The 17723-nt window shown below is 46.4% G+C and overlaps 1 protein-coding gene across 1 annotated transcript in view; it reads right to left on the bottom strand.

Annotated features, from left to right (window-relative positions):
• LOC109883026 (stromal membrane-associated protein 2) overlaps positions 1-9827 on the bottom strand; it is a 52284-nt gene extending 42457 nt beyond the window's left edge. The window contains exon 1 of the mRNA XM_031795017.1: positions 9148-9827. Within this exon, the coding sequence (XP_031650877.1) occupies positions 9148-9256 (109 nt within the window). The 5' untranslated portion in view covers positions 9257-9827. The remainder of the gene's footprint in view (positions 1-9147) is intronic.
• Positions 9828-17723: the final 7896 nt, after the last annotated feature.

The following is a 17723-nucleotide window of genomic DNA, read 5'->3' as shown; positions in this document are numbered from 1 at the left end:
GCTCTCATAAAAAATTGGTTACCTGTTGCTTTGCTGTGCGCAGAATACAACATTTTTCTAAATGTCTCTCAAACAGGTTGAAAGAGTATCTGGGATTGTTGATCCACAAGGACCAGTCCTACTGTGTACCTGATCGCTCTATTGTTGACAACTTGCTTCTGATAAGAGATGTTTTAGACATTTGTAAACTGTCTGATGTAAATGTGGGTTTACTTTCGTTGGATCAGGAGAAGGCTTTTGATCGTGTGGACCACCAGTACTTGTTTAAAACAATGAAAGCCTTTGGGTTTGGGGATGTTTTTTTGTCTTGGATGAATTTACTGTATGCTGGGGCCTCATGTATGGTGAAGGTGGGTGGTGGTTTAAGTTGCCCCATCCCTGTCGAAAGGGGCATCAGGCAGGGATGCCCAATTTCAGGGCAGTTATATAGTCTGGCGATTGAACCAATGCTTTGTTTTTTAAGAGCGAAGCTTACTGGTTTCTCTGTGCCAGGTGTAATGAAGGGTCCCACGATAGCACTGTCTGCGTATGCAGATGACGTGATAGTTTTTATTACAGGGGGTGAGGATGTTAAGGTTCTCTCAAACACTTTAAAGGTGTATGAGGGGGCTTCCTCAGCTAGAGTCAATTGGGGAAAGAGTGAAGCGCTGTGGGCAGGTCAGCTTCAGATGGGGTCCACTCCACGGTTACCAGGGGGGCTTCAGTGGGGCGGAGATGGAATGAAGACTTTGGGTTTTTTTCTAGGCTCCGATGTCTTTCAGAAAAAGAACTGGGAGGGTGTAGCGGAGAAAGTGTGTGCCAGACTGTCAAGGTGGAAATGGGTGTTGCCCCAGCTGTCTTATAGGGGAAGGGTCCTGGTAGCTAATAATCTTGCTGCTTCTACCCTGTGGCACAGACTAATGATTCTGCAGCCACCAAAGGGTCTGATACAAGAGCTTCAGAGCACCCTTGTCAATTTCTTCTGGTCTGGACAACACTGGACTAAAGCTGCAGCCCTGTACCTGCCACTGCACGAGGGTGGGCAAGGCCTGGTGGACATTTCCTCTAGGATCACGGCTTTCCGGCTCCAAGCAGCCCAGAGATTGTTGTACAGAGACTGCTCTAGCTGGGTTGAAACAGACTACATATTGATGAGGAGAGTGGGCTGTTTGGGCTTAGACAAGCAGCTTTTCCTCTTAAAGCTGGAGGGGGGTGATTTGACTGGCCTGACTCCATTTTATGGAGTCTGTTATGCAGGCTTGGAGAGTCTTTGTCAAGTCCCGTTAGGCCGGCACGCCACCAGGGATGTGGCTTTTTGAAGAGCCTCTTTTTCACAACACTGCCATCCAGTCCCGTGTTCTGGGTTCAGCTAGCCTACGTTCATGCCTGTTAGGTGTGGGGTGTACCAAGCTGGGTCATCTGATGCGGAGCAGGAGCAGATTGGAGGAGCTGGGAGAAAGAGCAGGGATCCGATCATCTCCCCTACTGAGGAAGGTCGTCGCTGAGGTCTGCGACTCCTTGCCAGTGCTTCATCTGCAGTATGTGACTGACACTTCCAATTCTGATCGGTGGAAGGAGGGTCTGGATTATGTGTTCCCTGCACTGATTGTTAGTGCTGCGATGGGGGCATTCGAGGAGGACGTGGGGATGCTGCTTTCCTTCGATACCCCGGAGCTGGGGAGTTCAAGGAGGTGGGAAGGAAGGCCATGTACAGAATATGTGTAAAGGTGTCCCATGCCTCTTCCCTGGAAGGGGTAAAATCGACAAGGTGGGCAGGTGTGCTTGGTCCAAGTGCCTCTCCAAGGCTGTTGGCGATCATTATGTAAACTGCCTATTGATAAGAGGACAGCTGACCTCCAATGGAGGATAATACATGGAGCTATAGCCACCAACATGCATCTAGTACACCTGGACCCTACTGTTGGGGAGGGGTGTCCATTCTGCATCTGGTACAGCTGGACCCTACTGTGGTGGGACCCCAGACCAAATGAAGATAATTTAAATCTTTAAATCTCTCTCTCTCCCTCTCTCCCTCTCCCTCCCTCCCTCCACCAGGAAGTGGTTACACGCACATTCTCTCTTTCATATGTATGACGGCCTACCGGGGAACATTGGGTTAACTGCCTTGTTCAGGGGGTAGAACGACAGATGTTTACCTTGTCAGCTCAGGGATTCAATCTAGCAACCTTTGCAGTTACTGGCCCAACACTCTAACCACTAGGCTACCTGCCGCCCCTACACTCTAACCACTAGGCTACCTGCCGCCCCTACACTCTAACCACTAGGCTACCTGCCGCCCCTACACTCTAACCACTAGGCTACCTGCCGCCCCTACACTCTAACCACTAGGCTACCTGCCGCCCCTACACTCTAACCACTAGGCTACCTGCCGCCCCTACACTCTAACCACTAGGCTACCTGCCGCCCCTCCACTCTAACCACTAGGCTACCTGCCACCCCTACACTCTAACCACTAGGCTACCTGCCGCCCCTACGCTCTAACCACTAGGCTACCTGCTGCCCATATGCAAATGTCAAATTGGCTTTTTACCAAATTACCGTACAACAGACCACGTATTCACCCTGCACACCCTCATTCAACCAAACAAACCAAAACAAAGTCTCCTCATGCTTGTTGATTTCAAAAAGCCTTCGACTCAATTTGGTCTGAAGGTCTGAGGGTCTGAGGGTCTGAGGGTCTGAGGGTCTGCTATACAAATTGATGGAAAGTGGTGTTGGGGGTAAAACATACAACATTATAAAATCCATGTACACAAACAACAAGTGTGCGGTTAAAATTGGCAAAAAACACACATTTCTTCCCACAAGTTCGTGGGGTGAGACAGGGATGCAGCTTAAGCCCCACCCTCTTCAACATAAATATCAACAAATTGGCGCGGGCACTAGAAAAGTCTGCAGCACCCGGCCTCACCCTACTAGAATCTGAAGTCAAATGTCTACTGTTTGCTGATGATCTGGTGCTTCTGTCACCAACCAAAGAGGGCCTACAGCAGCACCTAGATATTCTGCACAGATTCTGCCAGACCTGGCCCCTGACAGTAAATCTCAGTAAGATCAAAATAATGGTGTTCCAAAAAAGGTCCAGTCAGGACCACAAATACAAATTCCATCTAGACACTGTTGCCTTAGAGCACACAAAAAAACTATACATACCTTGGCCTAAACATCAGCGCCACAGGTAACTTCCACAAAGCTGTGAACGATCTGAGAGACAAGGCAAGAAGGGCATTCTATGCCATCAAAAGGAACATAAAATTCAACATACCAATTATGCTCTGGCTAAAAATACTTGAATCAGTCATAGAGCCCATTGCCCTTTATGGTTGTGAGGTCTGGGGTCCGCTCACCAACCAAGACTTCACAAAATGGGACAAACACCAAATTGAGACTTTGCATGCAGAATTCTGCAAAAATATCCTCCGTGTACAACGTAGAACACCAAATAATGCATGCAGAGCAGAATTAGGCCGATACCCACTAATTTTCAAAATCCAGAAAAGAGCCATTAAATTCTACAACCACCTAAAAGGAAGCGATTCCCAAACCTTCCATAACAAAGCCATCACCTACAGAGAGATGAACCTGGAGAAGAGTCCCCTAAGCAAACTGGTCCTGGGGATCTGTTCACAAACACAAACACACCCGACAGAGCCCCAGGACAACAGCACAATTAGACCCAACCAAATCATGAGAAAACAAAAAGATAATTACTTGACACATTGGAATGAATTAACAAATAAACAGAGCGAACTAGAATGCTATTTGGCCCTAAACAGAGAGTCCACAGTGGCAGAATACCCGACCACTGTGACTGACCCAAACTTAAGGAAAGCTTTGACTATGTACAGACTCAGTGAGCATAGCCTTGCTATTGAGAAAGGCCGCCGTAGACAGACATGGCTCTCAAGAGAAGACAGGCTATGTGCTCACTGCCCACAAAATGAGTTGGAAGCTGAGCTGCACTTCCTAACCTCCTGCCCAATGTATGACCATATTAGAGAGACATATTTCCTTCAGATTACAGATATCCACAAAGAATTGGAAAACAAACTCAATTGTGATAAACTCCCATATCTACTGGGTGAAATTCCACAGTGTGCCATCACAGCAGCAAGATTTTTGACCTGTTGCCACAAGAAAAGGGCAACCAGTGAAGAACACACACCATTGTAAATACAACCCATATTTATGCTTATTTATTTCCCTCTTCAGGGCCTCTACAGGGCCTGTTCTCTCTCCAGGGCCTCCACGGGGCCTGTTCTCTCCACAGGGCCTGTTCTCTCTCCAGGGCCTCTTCAGGGCCTGTTCCCTCTACAGTGCTTGTTCTCTCTACAGGGCCTGTTCTCTCTACAGGGCCTCCACAGGGCCTGTTCTCTCTCCAGGGCCTCCACAGGGCCTGTTCCCTCTACAGTGCTTGTTCTCTCTACAGGGCCTATTCTCTCCACAGGGCCTGTTCTCTCCACAGGGCCTGTTCTCTCCACAGGGCCTGTTCTCTCCACAGGGCCTGTTCTCTCCACAGGGCCTGTTCTCTCCACAGGGCCTGTTCTCTCCACAGGGCCTGTTCTCTCTACTCTCTCCAACCTGTGTATTAACTTGGCTTGGTGTTGCTGTGTGCAACACTACTTTTTTGCTGTGCTGTGTTGTGTTATTGGGGTTGACCTCTGTGTCCCTCTTGACAGACTTGCCATGTCAGCATTATGTAAACATGTTTCCCATGCCAATGAAGCCCCTTGAATTGAGAGAGGGAGAGAGCGAGAGAGAGAGAGAGAGAGAGAGAGAGAGAGAGAGGGAGAGAGAGAGAGAGAGAGACAGAGGGAGAGAGAGAGAGAGACAGAGGGAGAGAGCGAGAGAGACAGAGGGAGAGAGCGAGAGAGAGAGAGAGAGCGAGAGCGAGAGCGAGAGCGAGAGCGAGAGCGAGAGAGAGAGAGAGAGAGAGAGAGAGAGAGACAGAGAGAGAGACAGAGAGAGAGAGAGAGAGAGACAGAGAGAGAGAGAGAGAGAGAGAGAGGAAGGCAGACTTAGAGGATATTAGATTGTTGCCTGTAGCTTTTGGAGATAGGAGATGAGAAGATGAGAGGACACAGACAAATAGTTAGGAGAGAAGATAGGAGGAGAAATAGACCCAGATAGAAGAGATGAAATAGACCCAGATAGGAGAGGAGATGAGAAATAGACCCAGATAGAAGAGATGAAATAGACCCAGATAGGAGAGGAGATGAGAAATAGACCCAGATAGAATTGGAGAGGAGAAATAGACCCAGATTGGAGAGGAGAAATAGACCCAGATTGGAGGGGAGAGGAGAAATAGACCCAGATAGAATTGGAGAGGAGAAATAGACCCAGATTGGAGAGGAGAAATAGACCCAGATAGAATTGGAGAGGAGAAATAGACCCAGATAGGAGAGGAGAAATAGACCCAGATAGGAGAGGAGGGTAGAAATAGACCCAGATAGGAGAGGAGGGTAGAAATAGACCCAGATAGGAGAGGAGAGTAGAAATAGACCCAGATAGGAGAGGAGAAATAGACCCAGATAGGAGAGGAGAGTAGAAATAGACCCAGATAGGATAGGAGAACTAGACACAGATAGGAGAGGAGACATAGACCAAGATAGGAGAGGAGGGTAGAAATAGACCAAGATAGGAGAAATAGACCCAGATAGGATAGGAGAAATAGACCCAGATAGGAGAGGAGAGGAGAAATAGACCAAGATAGGAGAGGAGAGGAGAAATAGACCAAGATAGGATAGGAGAAATAGACCCAGATAGGAGAGGAGAAATAGACCCAGAGAGGAGAGGAGATGAGAAATAGACCCGGATAAGAGAGGAGAAATAGACCCAGAGAGGAGAGGAGAAATAGACCCAGATAGGAGAGGAGAGGAGAAATAGAGCCAGATAGGAGGGGAGAGGAGAAATAGACCCGGATAGGAGGGGAGAGGAGAAATAGACCCAGAAAGGAGGGGAGAGGAGAAATAGACCCAGATAGGAGGGGAGAGGAGAGGCGAAATAGACCCAGATAGGAGAGGAGAAATAGACCCAGAAAGGAGGGGAGAGGAGAAATAGACCCAGATAGAAGGGGAGAGGAGAAATAGACCCAAATAGAATTGGAGAGGAGAAATAGGCCCAGATAGAATTGGAGAGGAGAAATAGACCCAGATAGGAGAGGAAAGGAGAAATAGAGCCAGATAGGAGGGGAGAGGAGAAATAGACCCGGATAGGAGGGGAGAGGAGAAATAGACCCAGAAAGGAGGGGAGAGGAGAAATAGACCCAGATAGGAGGGGAGAGGAGAGGCGAAATAGACCCAGATAGGAGAGGAGAAATAGACCCAGAAAGGAGGGGAGAGGAGAAATAGACCCAGATAGAAGGGGAGAGGAGAAATAGACCCAAATAGAATTGGAGAGGAGAAATAGACCCAGATAGAATTGGAGAGGAGAAATAGACCCAGATAGGAGAGGAGAGGAGAAATAGACCCAGATAGGAGAGGAGAGGAGAAATAGACCCGGATAGGAGGGGAGAGGAGAAATAGAGCCGGATAGGAGGGGAGAGGAGAAATAGAGCCAGATAGGAGGGGAGAGGAGAAATAGACCCGGATAGGAGGGGAGAGGAGAAATAGACCCAGAAAGGAGGGGAGAGGAGAAATAGACCCAGATAGGAGGGGAGAGGAGAGGAGAAATAGACCCAGATAGGAGAGGAGAAATAGACCCAGAAAGGAGGGGAGAGGAGAAATACACCCAGATAGGAGAAAAGAGGAGAGGAGAAATAGACCCAGAAAGGAGGGGAGAGGAGAAATAGACCCAGAAAGGAGGGGAGAGGAGAAATAGACCCAGAGAGGAGAGGAGAAATAGACCCAGAGAGGAGAGGAGATGAGAAATAGACCCAGATAGGAGAGGAGAAACCGACCCAGATAGGAGAGGAGAGGAGAGGAGAAATAGACCCAGATAGGAGAGGAGAGGAGAAATAGACCCAGATAGGATAGGAGAAATAGACCCAGATAGGAGGGGAGATGAGCAATAGACCCAGATAGGAGAGGAGAAACCGACCCAGATAGGAGAGGAGAGGAGAGGAGAGGAAAGGAGAAATAGACCCAGATAGGAGAGGAGAGGAGAAATAGACCCAGACAGGAGAGGAGAGGAGAAATAGACCCAGACAGGAGAGGAGAGGAGAAATAGACCCAGACAGGAGAGGAGAGGAGAAATAGACCCAGACAGGAGAGGAGAGGAGAAATAGACCCAGACAGGAGAGGAGAGGAGAAATAGACCCAGACAGGAGAGGAGAGGAGAAATAGACCCAGACAGGAGAGGAGAGGAGAAATAGACCCAGACAGGAGAGGAGAGGAGAAATAGACCCAGACAGGAGAGGAGAGGAGAAATAGACCCAGACAGGAGAGGAGAGGAGAAATAGACCCAGACAGGAGAGGAGAAATAGACCCAGACAGGAGAGGAGAAATAGACCCAGACAGGAGAGGAGAGGAGAAATAGACCCAGACAGGAGAGGAGAGGAGAAATAGACCCAGACAGGAGAGGAGAGGAGAAATAGACCCAGACAGGAGAGGAGAGGAGAAATAGACCCAGACAGGAGAGGAGAAATAGACCCAGACAGGAGAGGAGAGGAGAAATAGACCCAGACAGGAGAGGAGAGGAGAAATAGACCCAGACAGGAGAGGAGAGGAGAAATAGACCCAGACAGGAGAGGAGAGGAGAAATAGACCCAGACAGGAGAGAACAAATGGAACAGGAAGTATGCGTGTCACGGGAGTGTAACCAGATTGTCTCTTCAAACAGTCTAATAAAAAGCCCTTAATCTAAAAATAAAACTGTCTGTCTGCTGTTTGACTTTCACAGGAGTCACAAACAAACTATTGTGTGTGTGTGTGTGTGTGTGTGTGTGTATGCCTGGGTTCAGAATTTGTTTAATGCTCATGATCCACATAACACAGTCCAAGGACAAGGACATTCAATCAGCATGGAGATTTCTAGTCGTTGTGTAGAATAAAACACAAGGAGAACGCAGGTGGGGACAGCGTAGAAGATGGATAATGGCGCTCTAATGGCCAAAGTGCAATCACTGGAGAATAAACTGGATGATCTCCGTTTAGAGACTATCCTACCGACGGGACATTAAAAACTGTGATATCTTATGTTTCCCCGAGTTGTGGCTGAACAACGACACGACTCATCGGCAGGACAGAGCAGCTACGTCTGGAAAGACGAGGTCAATAACAGCTGGTGCGCAACGTTTAATATGAAAGAAGTCTTTGAGTTTTTTCTCGCCTGAGGTAGAGTAGCTCATGATAAGCTGTAGACCACACTATATACGGGACATATACCAAGAGAGTTCTCATCTGTATTATTCGTAGTTGTCTATTTACCACCACAGAACGATTCTGGCACTAAGATCACACACATTATCTACCCTAGAAACAGGCCTATAGCTGGGGAGAGACAGACAGACAGACAGACAGGACAGAGACAGACAGACAGACAGACAGACAGACAGACAGACAGACAGACAGACAGACAGACAGACAGACAGACAGACAGACAGACAGACAGGACAGAGACAGACAGACAGACAGACAGACAGACAGACAGACAGACAGACAGGACAGAGACAGACAGACAGACAGACAGACAGACAGACAGACAGACAGACAGACAGACAGACAGGACAGAGACAGACAGACAGACAGACAGACAGACAGACAGGACAGAGACAGACAGACAGACAGACAGACAGACAGACAGACAGACAGGACAGAGACAGACAGACTTGCTCTAGGGTTCAACCCAAAACAGTTTGTATGGAGAGAGAGGAGAGGACACCATGAACGTCAATGCAAGTGCCTTTCCCTTTAGCTACTACCTCTACAATGGAATTCATATAACAACCTTGAAAGTAGGCTAATCGTATTACGCAATATATGCAGTTGACCGTATTCCCTGGGTAAGACGGACCGGGTAGGTTCCTGTAAACTGATGAAACGGAGGTTGACTCATAGGTTCCCAGTTGGTCGTGTCCACCCCCGAACACGGCGTTTTGCACAGACATATGGGTGGCTATAATAGCGTACAGTCTCTGTCCATACAAAACACTTAGTTATATGACATTTGGCTGTAATTGTGTATGTTCTTTGTTGTTATTCGCCTTACCTTTGGATTTACAATCTGCGCAGAATTTGTTCTCCTCGAGTGACAGTAGCGAAGTGAGGACAGTTTGATATCTGTCAATGTCTTTTACCGATTTACCGATCATCATCATTCCTGTCTCTTCCTCTACGTTGCCTCTTCCTCACACACCTCTCCGACACCCGCCGCTGTCGTCCTAATATGAAGATAGACGAAGTAGCCTGATTCAGATAAGCTCCGTTTGCAGAATAAAAAAAAAACAGACCCCAGACAAATGAAATACAGAAGAAGCTATGCGGCCCCCGCCTCCTCTTCTTCCTCTTCAAAAATGGGAAGCGATTTGTTTTTCAGGTTATGGAACAATCCCTTAAGTCAAAGCTACCCAGTTAGCTTACCACAATGCATGAGTAATGGCCTGGCAAGACAGAGGTTATAGCCTGTTATTGCACTCCTATGTTTCGTCGAAAGATCTATATTAGGTAGTAAATATCACAACAACAACAAAAAACTATATTTCCTGTCGTCTTCTTGTGTAAAATTATAGCGCAACAAGCGGTTTTGCTTCACTCCTTTCAAGCGCATCGGTATCGAGTCCTCTCGTCTGACAGTTCACACCTCTTTCTCTCTCTCTCTCTCTCTCTCTCTCACACACACACACACACACACACACACACTCTCTCTCTCCTCGAACTGACCGCATCCGCGCCGCTCAAACACAGCGCGCCGCGCACGCGGGCGGACACACAAACACACAAGCGTTTCCCACTTCCTGTCGGCGCGCTTTAATTTATTTCACAGGTTTATACATTAGGCCTATAACTCATGCTTGAGTGAAAATGGTAGCTTGAGCATTTATGCTAACTATTTAAAAGAAACTACCTATGAATGCTAATCTCCTCAAACACCTGCATTGCAGCCAACAAGGACATCTGGCTTTAAAGTTCAAATGAACACGTGTTAACTACTTTTGCAGATATTAAACATACAGACAATCATAACATCCAGCCCAAAAAATATTAAATTCCCAGTTCTAAGTTCTATGAGGTACAGGATTGTTGGCAGAATAGATAGATACAGTTCACTGCATGCTTCATTTAATTCACCAATACATTTATTAGTTGTCCAAAACATATTGCTATCAGGTTGTAAATCCCTGCTGGCCTGGTACATAGTTTGCTGCCTCCATTCGGGATGCACTGGTTCAGTTTCAATGACTTAATATTCTGGACAAAAACGGATACATGTAACTAAAGCTGAAAATTGAACTAGCAACTATCAAGTAGTCAGTATCATGGAGATGCCAGGGATTGAACCCAGGGCCTCATACATGCAAAGCACTAGGACGAACTCGAACAACTGTTATCCAGTTAGTATATATCTCTTCTTTAGTTCGCAAATTCACTCTGGCTATCTACTCTTGATTCCAGAGCACTATTGTCTGACTGATGAATTGACTAACGTGCAACACCTGCAGAATATGACCGGTGTCAGTAAACGTAGACTGAATAAGTAATAGTTAGTCAAGAAGATGTAGAGAACATATAAACAGCCAGACCAGCGTTGCTACGGTGAGGAAAACGTTCAGAGTGAGGTGTTCTCTCATTTGTGTCTGGAAGTAGCAAGCTAGTTTGGGTTCTTGGTTGGGTACAAGAATGAATGTATTGGCAGGCAAGCTGCGGAACGACGAGTAGGCTGCGATCCCCTCTCATTTATCAGTGCAGTTTTGACGGGCAACTAGCTGAAACCGTTTGAGAGGGTTGATCTCTGATGTTCCTTTTGTTCTATTTTTAGCTCATCTTGTTCTGGCATTATACATTATAGCTGTTGATCTTGTTGTTGTTGATGTGTATAACTGAGGGAGAGAGAGAGACGACATTTTCATGGTTGTTTGTTGATCAGTAGGACTGTAAAGTTCGCAAATGTAAGACGAATCCTGTAGTATTTACATAATACACAAATATTGTTTGTGGCTTTTGGCGAATGCGTTCTAATGATCTAATGTTCTAATGATCTAATGTTCTAATGATCTAATGATCTAATGTTCTAATAATCTAATGATCTAATGTTCTAATGATCTAATGATCTAATGTTCTAATGATCTAATGTCTCCCTGTTGCAACGGCCCGTAAACACACAGTCCGGTTCAAAGTTAAGGATGGCATGCCTGTATGGCAATTGGATTGTTTGCATAAAGGCCTACTGTAGCTCTCATATAGGCCTACTGTAGCTCTCATATAGGTCTACTGTAGCTCTCATAAAGACCTACTGTAGCTCTTATATAGGCCTACTGTAGCTCTCATATAGGCCTACTGTAGCGCTCATATAGGCCTACTGTAGCTCTCATATAGGCCTACTGTAGCGCTCATATAGGCCTACTGTAGCTCTCATAAAGGCCTACTGTAGCTCTCATATAGGCCTACTGTAGCTCTCATATAGGCCTACTGTAGCTCTCATATTGGCCTACTGGCTATGGTCTGCGCAGACTCCGGGTTCTTGGACCCAGGTCTTGAAGGAGAGATGTTTTTATTAGGTTTTATTGACTGCAAAATGTCTAGTAATTGTCTAAATGCACGGTCTTTTTCCCCAACTCTACAACAGTTTCACAAATGCCTTTCTGTCTACGTCATTCCCAAGCATCCTTAAAACCTCTGAAAATGTGAAAAGGACTTTTGTCTAAGTGCTCATTTCTCAGAATTGTTCTTTCTTTCTGAAGTGTCATATTCTTTCTTGGGGGTTGAATATGAACAGATTTTTAAATTTTTAATTTCATGTTTCTAAAATGCTGTCAGTTCCACTTGAAATAGACCTGGCTTTTTTCTCTGTGGAGGTGGAAATTCAGACAACATTCTCACTTGTCTGTCTGATCTCATTTACGCCACCTTGTGGTCAATCATGAGAAGTGACATACTATTTCTGTAGACAACGTCCCTCTGGGCGTTACGTGGCCGTTCTTCTACTAACAGTAGGGGTGCGTGGGTAAGATCCCTGTGGAAGCCAAGCCATATTACAACCTATTTATTGTGATAATTGTGTAGTTTGCTCTATAACCTGTTAGTTCATATGCCTTGTGATCGTGATATCTACAAGTAGGCCTAAAAGGCTGAGACAAATAAGAAGACACAGTGGCAGAATAAATTCAACCACTCCTTTTTTTCATTGGAAAACCGGAGAGCGACATCTGTAACAAACAGTTATATGGCCTACAGCACGGTCAAGAACATTTTTCACACCAGAAAATAGTTACTGAAAGTCGCAAAGAAAACAGGAGCTGGCTCCACTATTTCATCACCGTTTTCACTTCAACATTTCAACATCATCTAAATCACCTCTCCTTAGTCACATTGACAACTAAAAGATACCAAACACTATTTAGTCCAATCAACGAAAGCTAAATATGGTGTGGCCCTTCTCTTGTCTTAGTTGAGTTGAAGTAAAATATGTTAGCCTCTCCCTCTGGTCAATCAGCTGCTGAGACTGTTTGTGTGTGTGTGTGTGTGTGTGTGTGTGTGTGTGTGTGTGTGTGTGTGTGTGTGTGTGTGTGTGTGTAGAAAAAACATGTTGAGTCACCCTACTTGTAGAGTAACGCCAATACCATCCTCCTCTCTTTCATGTTGACGAAAGGGTGTATGACTGTCATAGGCTGTCATATGACTGTCATTGTCCTAGGCTACCTGGCTAAAACTGCTTAACTTCCTTTCATGGCCAACGTTAGCTAGTTCGCATTAGCAATTAGCATTAGCCTTCTACATTTAGCTACATGTTGAACATCCAACCTCTCAGTCCAGGGGCACAATGTAGTTTATGGTTGGATCAGATTCGTTGTTATAATCATTGGCTAGTAAGGAGGATGTAAGTAAAACCACAAGTCCAAATCGTTATCTCTGTCCATAGTTAATTTAGGAAAGAGGATAATTAGCCTAGCTAGCCACCGGAGAACAACAACACAACGAGATACAACACTCCAAGTTGTTTCTGTCAATCAAATCAAATCAAATGTTATTTATCACATGCACATGAATACAACAGGTTGAAATGTTTACTTTACAAGCCCTTAACCAACAACTCTGTTCGAGAAAGAAGAAAATATTTACTAAATAAACTAAAGTAAAAATGTCAAAAATTAATACAAGTAACACAATAAATGTCCATAACAATAACGAGGCTATATACAGGGTGTTACGGTACAGAGTCAATGTGGAGGCTAAATACAGGGGGTACCGGTACAGAATCAATGTGGAGGCTATATACAGGGTGTTACGGTACAGAGTCAATGTGGAGGCTATATACAGGGTGTTACGGTACAGAGTCAATGTGGAGGCTATATACAGGGTGTTACGGTACAGAGTCAATGTGGAGGCTATATACAGGGTGTTACGGTACAGAGTCAATGTGGAGGCCATATACAGGGTGTTACGGTACAGAGTCAATGTGGAGGCTATATACAGGGTGTTACGGTACAGAGTCAATGTGGAGGCTATATACAGGGTATTACGGTACAGAGTCAATGTGGAGGCTATATACAGGGGGTACAGGTACAGAGTCAATGTGGAGGCTATATACAGGGTGTTACGGTACAGAGTCAATGTGGAGGCTATATACAGGGTATTACGGTACAGAGTCAATGTGGAGACTATATACAGGGTGTTACGGTACAGAGTCAATGTGGAGGCTATATACAGGGTATTACAGTACAGAGTCAATGTGGAGGCTATATACAGGGTGTTACGGTACAGAGTCAATGTGGAGGCTATATACAGGGTGTTACGGTACAGAGTCAATGTGGAGACTATATACAGGGGGTACCGGTACAGAGTCAATGTGGAGGCTATATACAGGGTGTTACGGTACAGAGTCAATGTGGAGGCTATATACAAGGTGTACCGGTACAGAGTCAATGTGGAGGCTATATACAGGGTATTACGGTACAGAGTCAATGTGGAGGCTATATACAGGGTATTACAGTACAGAGTCAATGTCGAGGCTATATACAGGGTGTTACGGTACAGAGTCAATGTGGAGACTATATACAGGGTATTACAGTACAGAGTCAATGTGGAGACTATATACAGGGTATTACAGTACAGAGTCAATGTGGAGACTATATACAGGGGGTACCGGTACAGAGTCAATGTGGAGGCTATATACAGGGGGTACCGGTACAGAGTCAATGTGGAGGCTATATAAAGGGTGTTACGGTACAGAGTCAATGTGGAGGCTATATACAGGGGGTACCGGTACAGAGTCAATGTGGAGGCTATATACAGGGGGTACTGGTACAGAGTCAATGTGGAGGCTATATACAGGGGGTACCGGTACAGAGTAAGTGTGGAGGCTATATACAGGGGGCACCGGTACAGAGTCAATGTGGAGGCTATATACAGGGGGTACCGGTACAGAGTCAATGTGGAGACTATATACAGGGGCTACCGGTACAGAGTCAATGTGGAGGCTATATACAGGGGTTCCCAGTACAGAGTCAATGTGGAGGCTATATACAGGGGGTACTGGTACAGAGTCAATGTGGAGACTATATACAGGGGGTACCGGTACACAGTCAATGTGGAGGCTATATACAGGGGGTACCGGTACAGAGTCAATGTGGAGGCTATATACAGGGTATTACGCTACAGAGTCAATGTGGAGGCTATATACAGGGTATTACGGTACAGAGTCAATGTGGAGGCTATATACAGGGGGTACCGGTACAGAGTCAATGTGGAGGCTATATGCAGGGTATTACGGTACAGAGTCAATGTGGAGACTATATACAGGGGGGGTACCGATACAGAGTCAATGTGGAGGCTATATACAGGGTATTAGGGTACAGAGTCAATTTGGAGGCTATATACAGGGTATTACGGTACAGAGTCAATTTGGAGGCTATATACAGGGGGTACCGGTTAGTTTGTAAAGTAATTTGTGACTATGCATAGATAATAAACAACGAGTAGCAGCATTGTAAAAACAGTAGTGTAAAAACAACTCTCTGCAACCGCTTGATGCACGGTAGCAGAGAGAACAGTCTATGACTAGGGTGACAAGAATCTTTGACAATTTTTGGGGCCTTCCTCTGACACCGCCTAGTATAGAGGTCCTGGATGGCAGGAAGTTTGGCCCCAGTGATGTTCTGGGCCGTACGCACTACCGTCTGTAGTGCCTTACGGTCAGATGCCTAGCAGTTGCCATACCAGACAGTGATGCAACCGGTCAGAATGCTCTCGATGGTGCAGCTGTAGAACTTTGAGGGTCTGAGGACCCATGCCAAATCTTTTCAGTCTCCTGAGGGGGAAAAGGTGTTGTCGTGCCCTCTTCACGACTGTCTTGGTGTGTTTGGAACATGATAGTTTGTTGTTGATGTGGACACCAAGGAACTTGAAGCTCTCAACCTGCTCCACTTCTGTCCCGGCGATGTGAATGAGGGGCGTGTTCGGACCTTCGTTTCCTGTAGTCCACGATCAGCTCCTTTGTCTTGTTCACATTGAGGGAGAGGTTGTTGTCCTGGAACCACACTGCCAGGTCACTGACTTCCTCTCTATACTGAAATGTCGTGCTTGGCCACGCAGTCGTGGGTGAACAGGGAGTAAGAAAGGGGACAAAGCACACACCCCTGAGGGGCCCCAGTGTTAAGGATCAGCGTGGCAGATGTGTTGTTGCCTACCCTTACCACCTGGGGTGTGATGTGGTGTCATGTGATGTAATGTGGTGTCATGTGATGTGATGTGATTGATGTGATTGGTGTGAAGCCAAATAAAAAACGGACTTCTCTTGACACTTGTTTTTGGTGCGCCAGGACCATTCACAGTTGTACTCACTCAGTTTATTTTTATTTATTTATTTTTTATCAAGGGAGGCCAGATGCTCATTTGCTTCCCTTGCATGCAATGCTAAGGGCGTCAACAATGTCATACTCTTTATGACCAGACAGCATCAGATATATGGTCTACACATACGGAGACAGAGGGGCGCTGTTTCACACCGTGAGATATATTCAGGCTATTGCAAATTGAAGGAAAATTATGACAACACAGAGAGACGAAAGATTAATTCGTTAATGCTTTATTTAATTTTTTGGTACATTTTTTGGGGGGGTAAGCCTGGCTTCTCTTGGCATCCATGAATACACGGCACTGGTTAGGAGAGAAACACAACTAACACCCTGGACCAGAGCTAGCCCCTACTGTTAGCTTTACCTGATACGGTCTTGTGCCCTGGACCAGAGATACCCACAACTGTTAGTTTCACCTGATACGGTCTTGTGCCCTGGACCAGAGCTACCCCCTACTGTTAGTTTCACCTGATACGGTCTTGCGCCCTGGACCAGAGATACCCACAACTGTTAGTTTCACCTGATACGGTCTTGTGCCCTGGACCAGAGCTAGCCCCTACTGTTAGTTTCACCTGATACGGTCTTGTGCCCTGGACCAGAGATACCCACAACTGTTAGTTTCACCTGATACGGTCTTGTGCCCTGGACCAGAGCTACCCCCTACTGTTAGTTTCACCTGATACGGTCTTGCGCCCTGGACCAGAGCCACCCTCTACTGTTAATTTCACCTGATACGGTCTTGTGCCATGGACCAGAGCTACCCCCTACTGTTAGTTTCACCTGATACTGTCTTGTGCCATGGACCAGAGCTACCCCCTACTGTTAGTTTCACCTGATACGGTCTTGTGCCATGGACCAGAGCTACCCCCTACTGTTAGTTTCACCTGATACGGCCTTGTGCTATGGACCAGAGCTACCCCCTACTGTTAGTTTCACCTGATACGGTCTTGTGCCATGGACCAGAGCTACCCCCTACTGTTAGTTTCACCTGATACGGTCTTGTGCCATGGACCAGAACTACCCCCTACTGTTAGTTTCACCTGATACGGCCTTGTGCCATGGACCAGAGCTACCCCCTACTGTTAGTTTCACCTGATACGGCCACTGTCTTGCACTTCTGAGTGTCAGATGGATTGTCCCATTCCGCCACTGCTGTCCGCTGTGCTTAATCTGCATCTCAGGTCAGGCCATAGGATAGGCCAGACCAAAGGATAGGCTAGACCATAGGATAGGCCAGACCATAGGATAGGTCAGACCATAGGATAGGCCAGACCATAGGATATGCCAGACCATAGGATAGGCCAGACCATAGGATAGGCCAGACCATATGATAGGCCAGACCATAGGATAGGTCAGACCATAGAATAGGCCAGACCATAGGATAGGCTAGACCATAGGATAGGCCAGACCATAAGATAGGCCAGACCATAGGATAGGCCAGACCATAGAATAGGCCAGACCATAAGATAGGCCAGACCATAGGATAGGCCAGACCATAGAATAGGCCAGACCATAGGATAGGCCAGTCCATAGAATAGGCCAGACCATAGGATAGGCCAGACCATAGGATAGGCCAGACCATAGGATAGGCCAGACCATAGGATAGGCCAGACCATAGAATAGGCCAGACCATAGGATAGGCCAGACCATAGAATAGGCCAGACCATAGGATAGGCCAGACCATAGGATAGGCCAGACCATAGGATAGGCCAGACCATAGGATAGGACAGTGGAGTTTCAAAACTTCTCCTCGGTGACCCCCAGACATTTCAGT

This window comes from Oncorhynchus kisutch, linkage group LG17, assembly GCF_002021735.2.
Source record: "Oncorhynchus kisutch isolate 150728-3 linkage group LG17, Okis_V2, whole genome shotgun sequence".
Classification (NCBI taxonomy): domain Eukaryota; kingdom Metazoa; phylum Chordata; class Actinopteri; order Salmoniformes; family Salmonidae; genus Oncorhynchus; species Oncorhynchus kisutch.
Note: the sequence above shows the minus strand (reverse complement) of the source record. Positions and strands in the feature narration are given on the sequence as shown.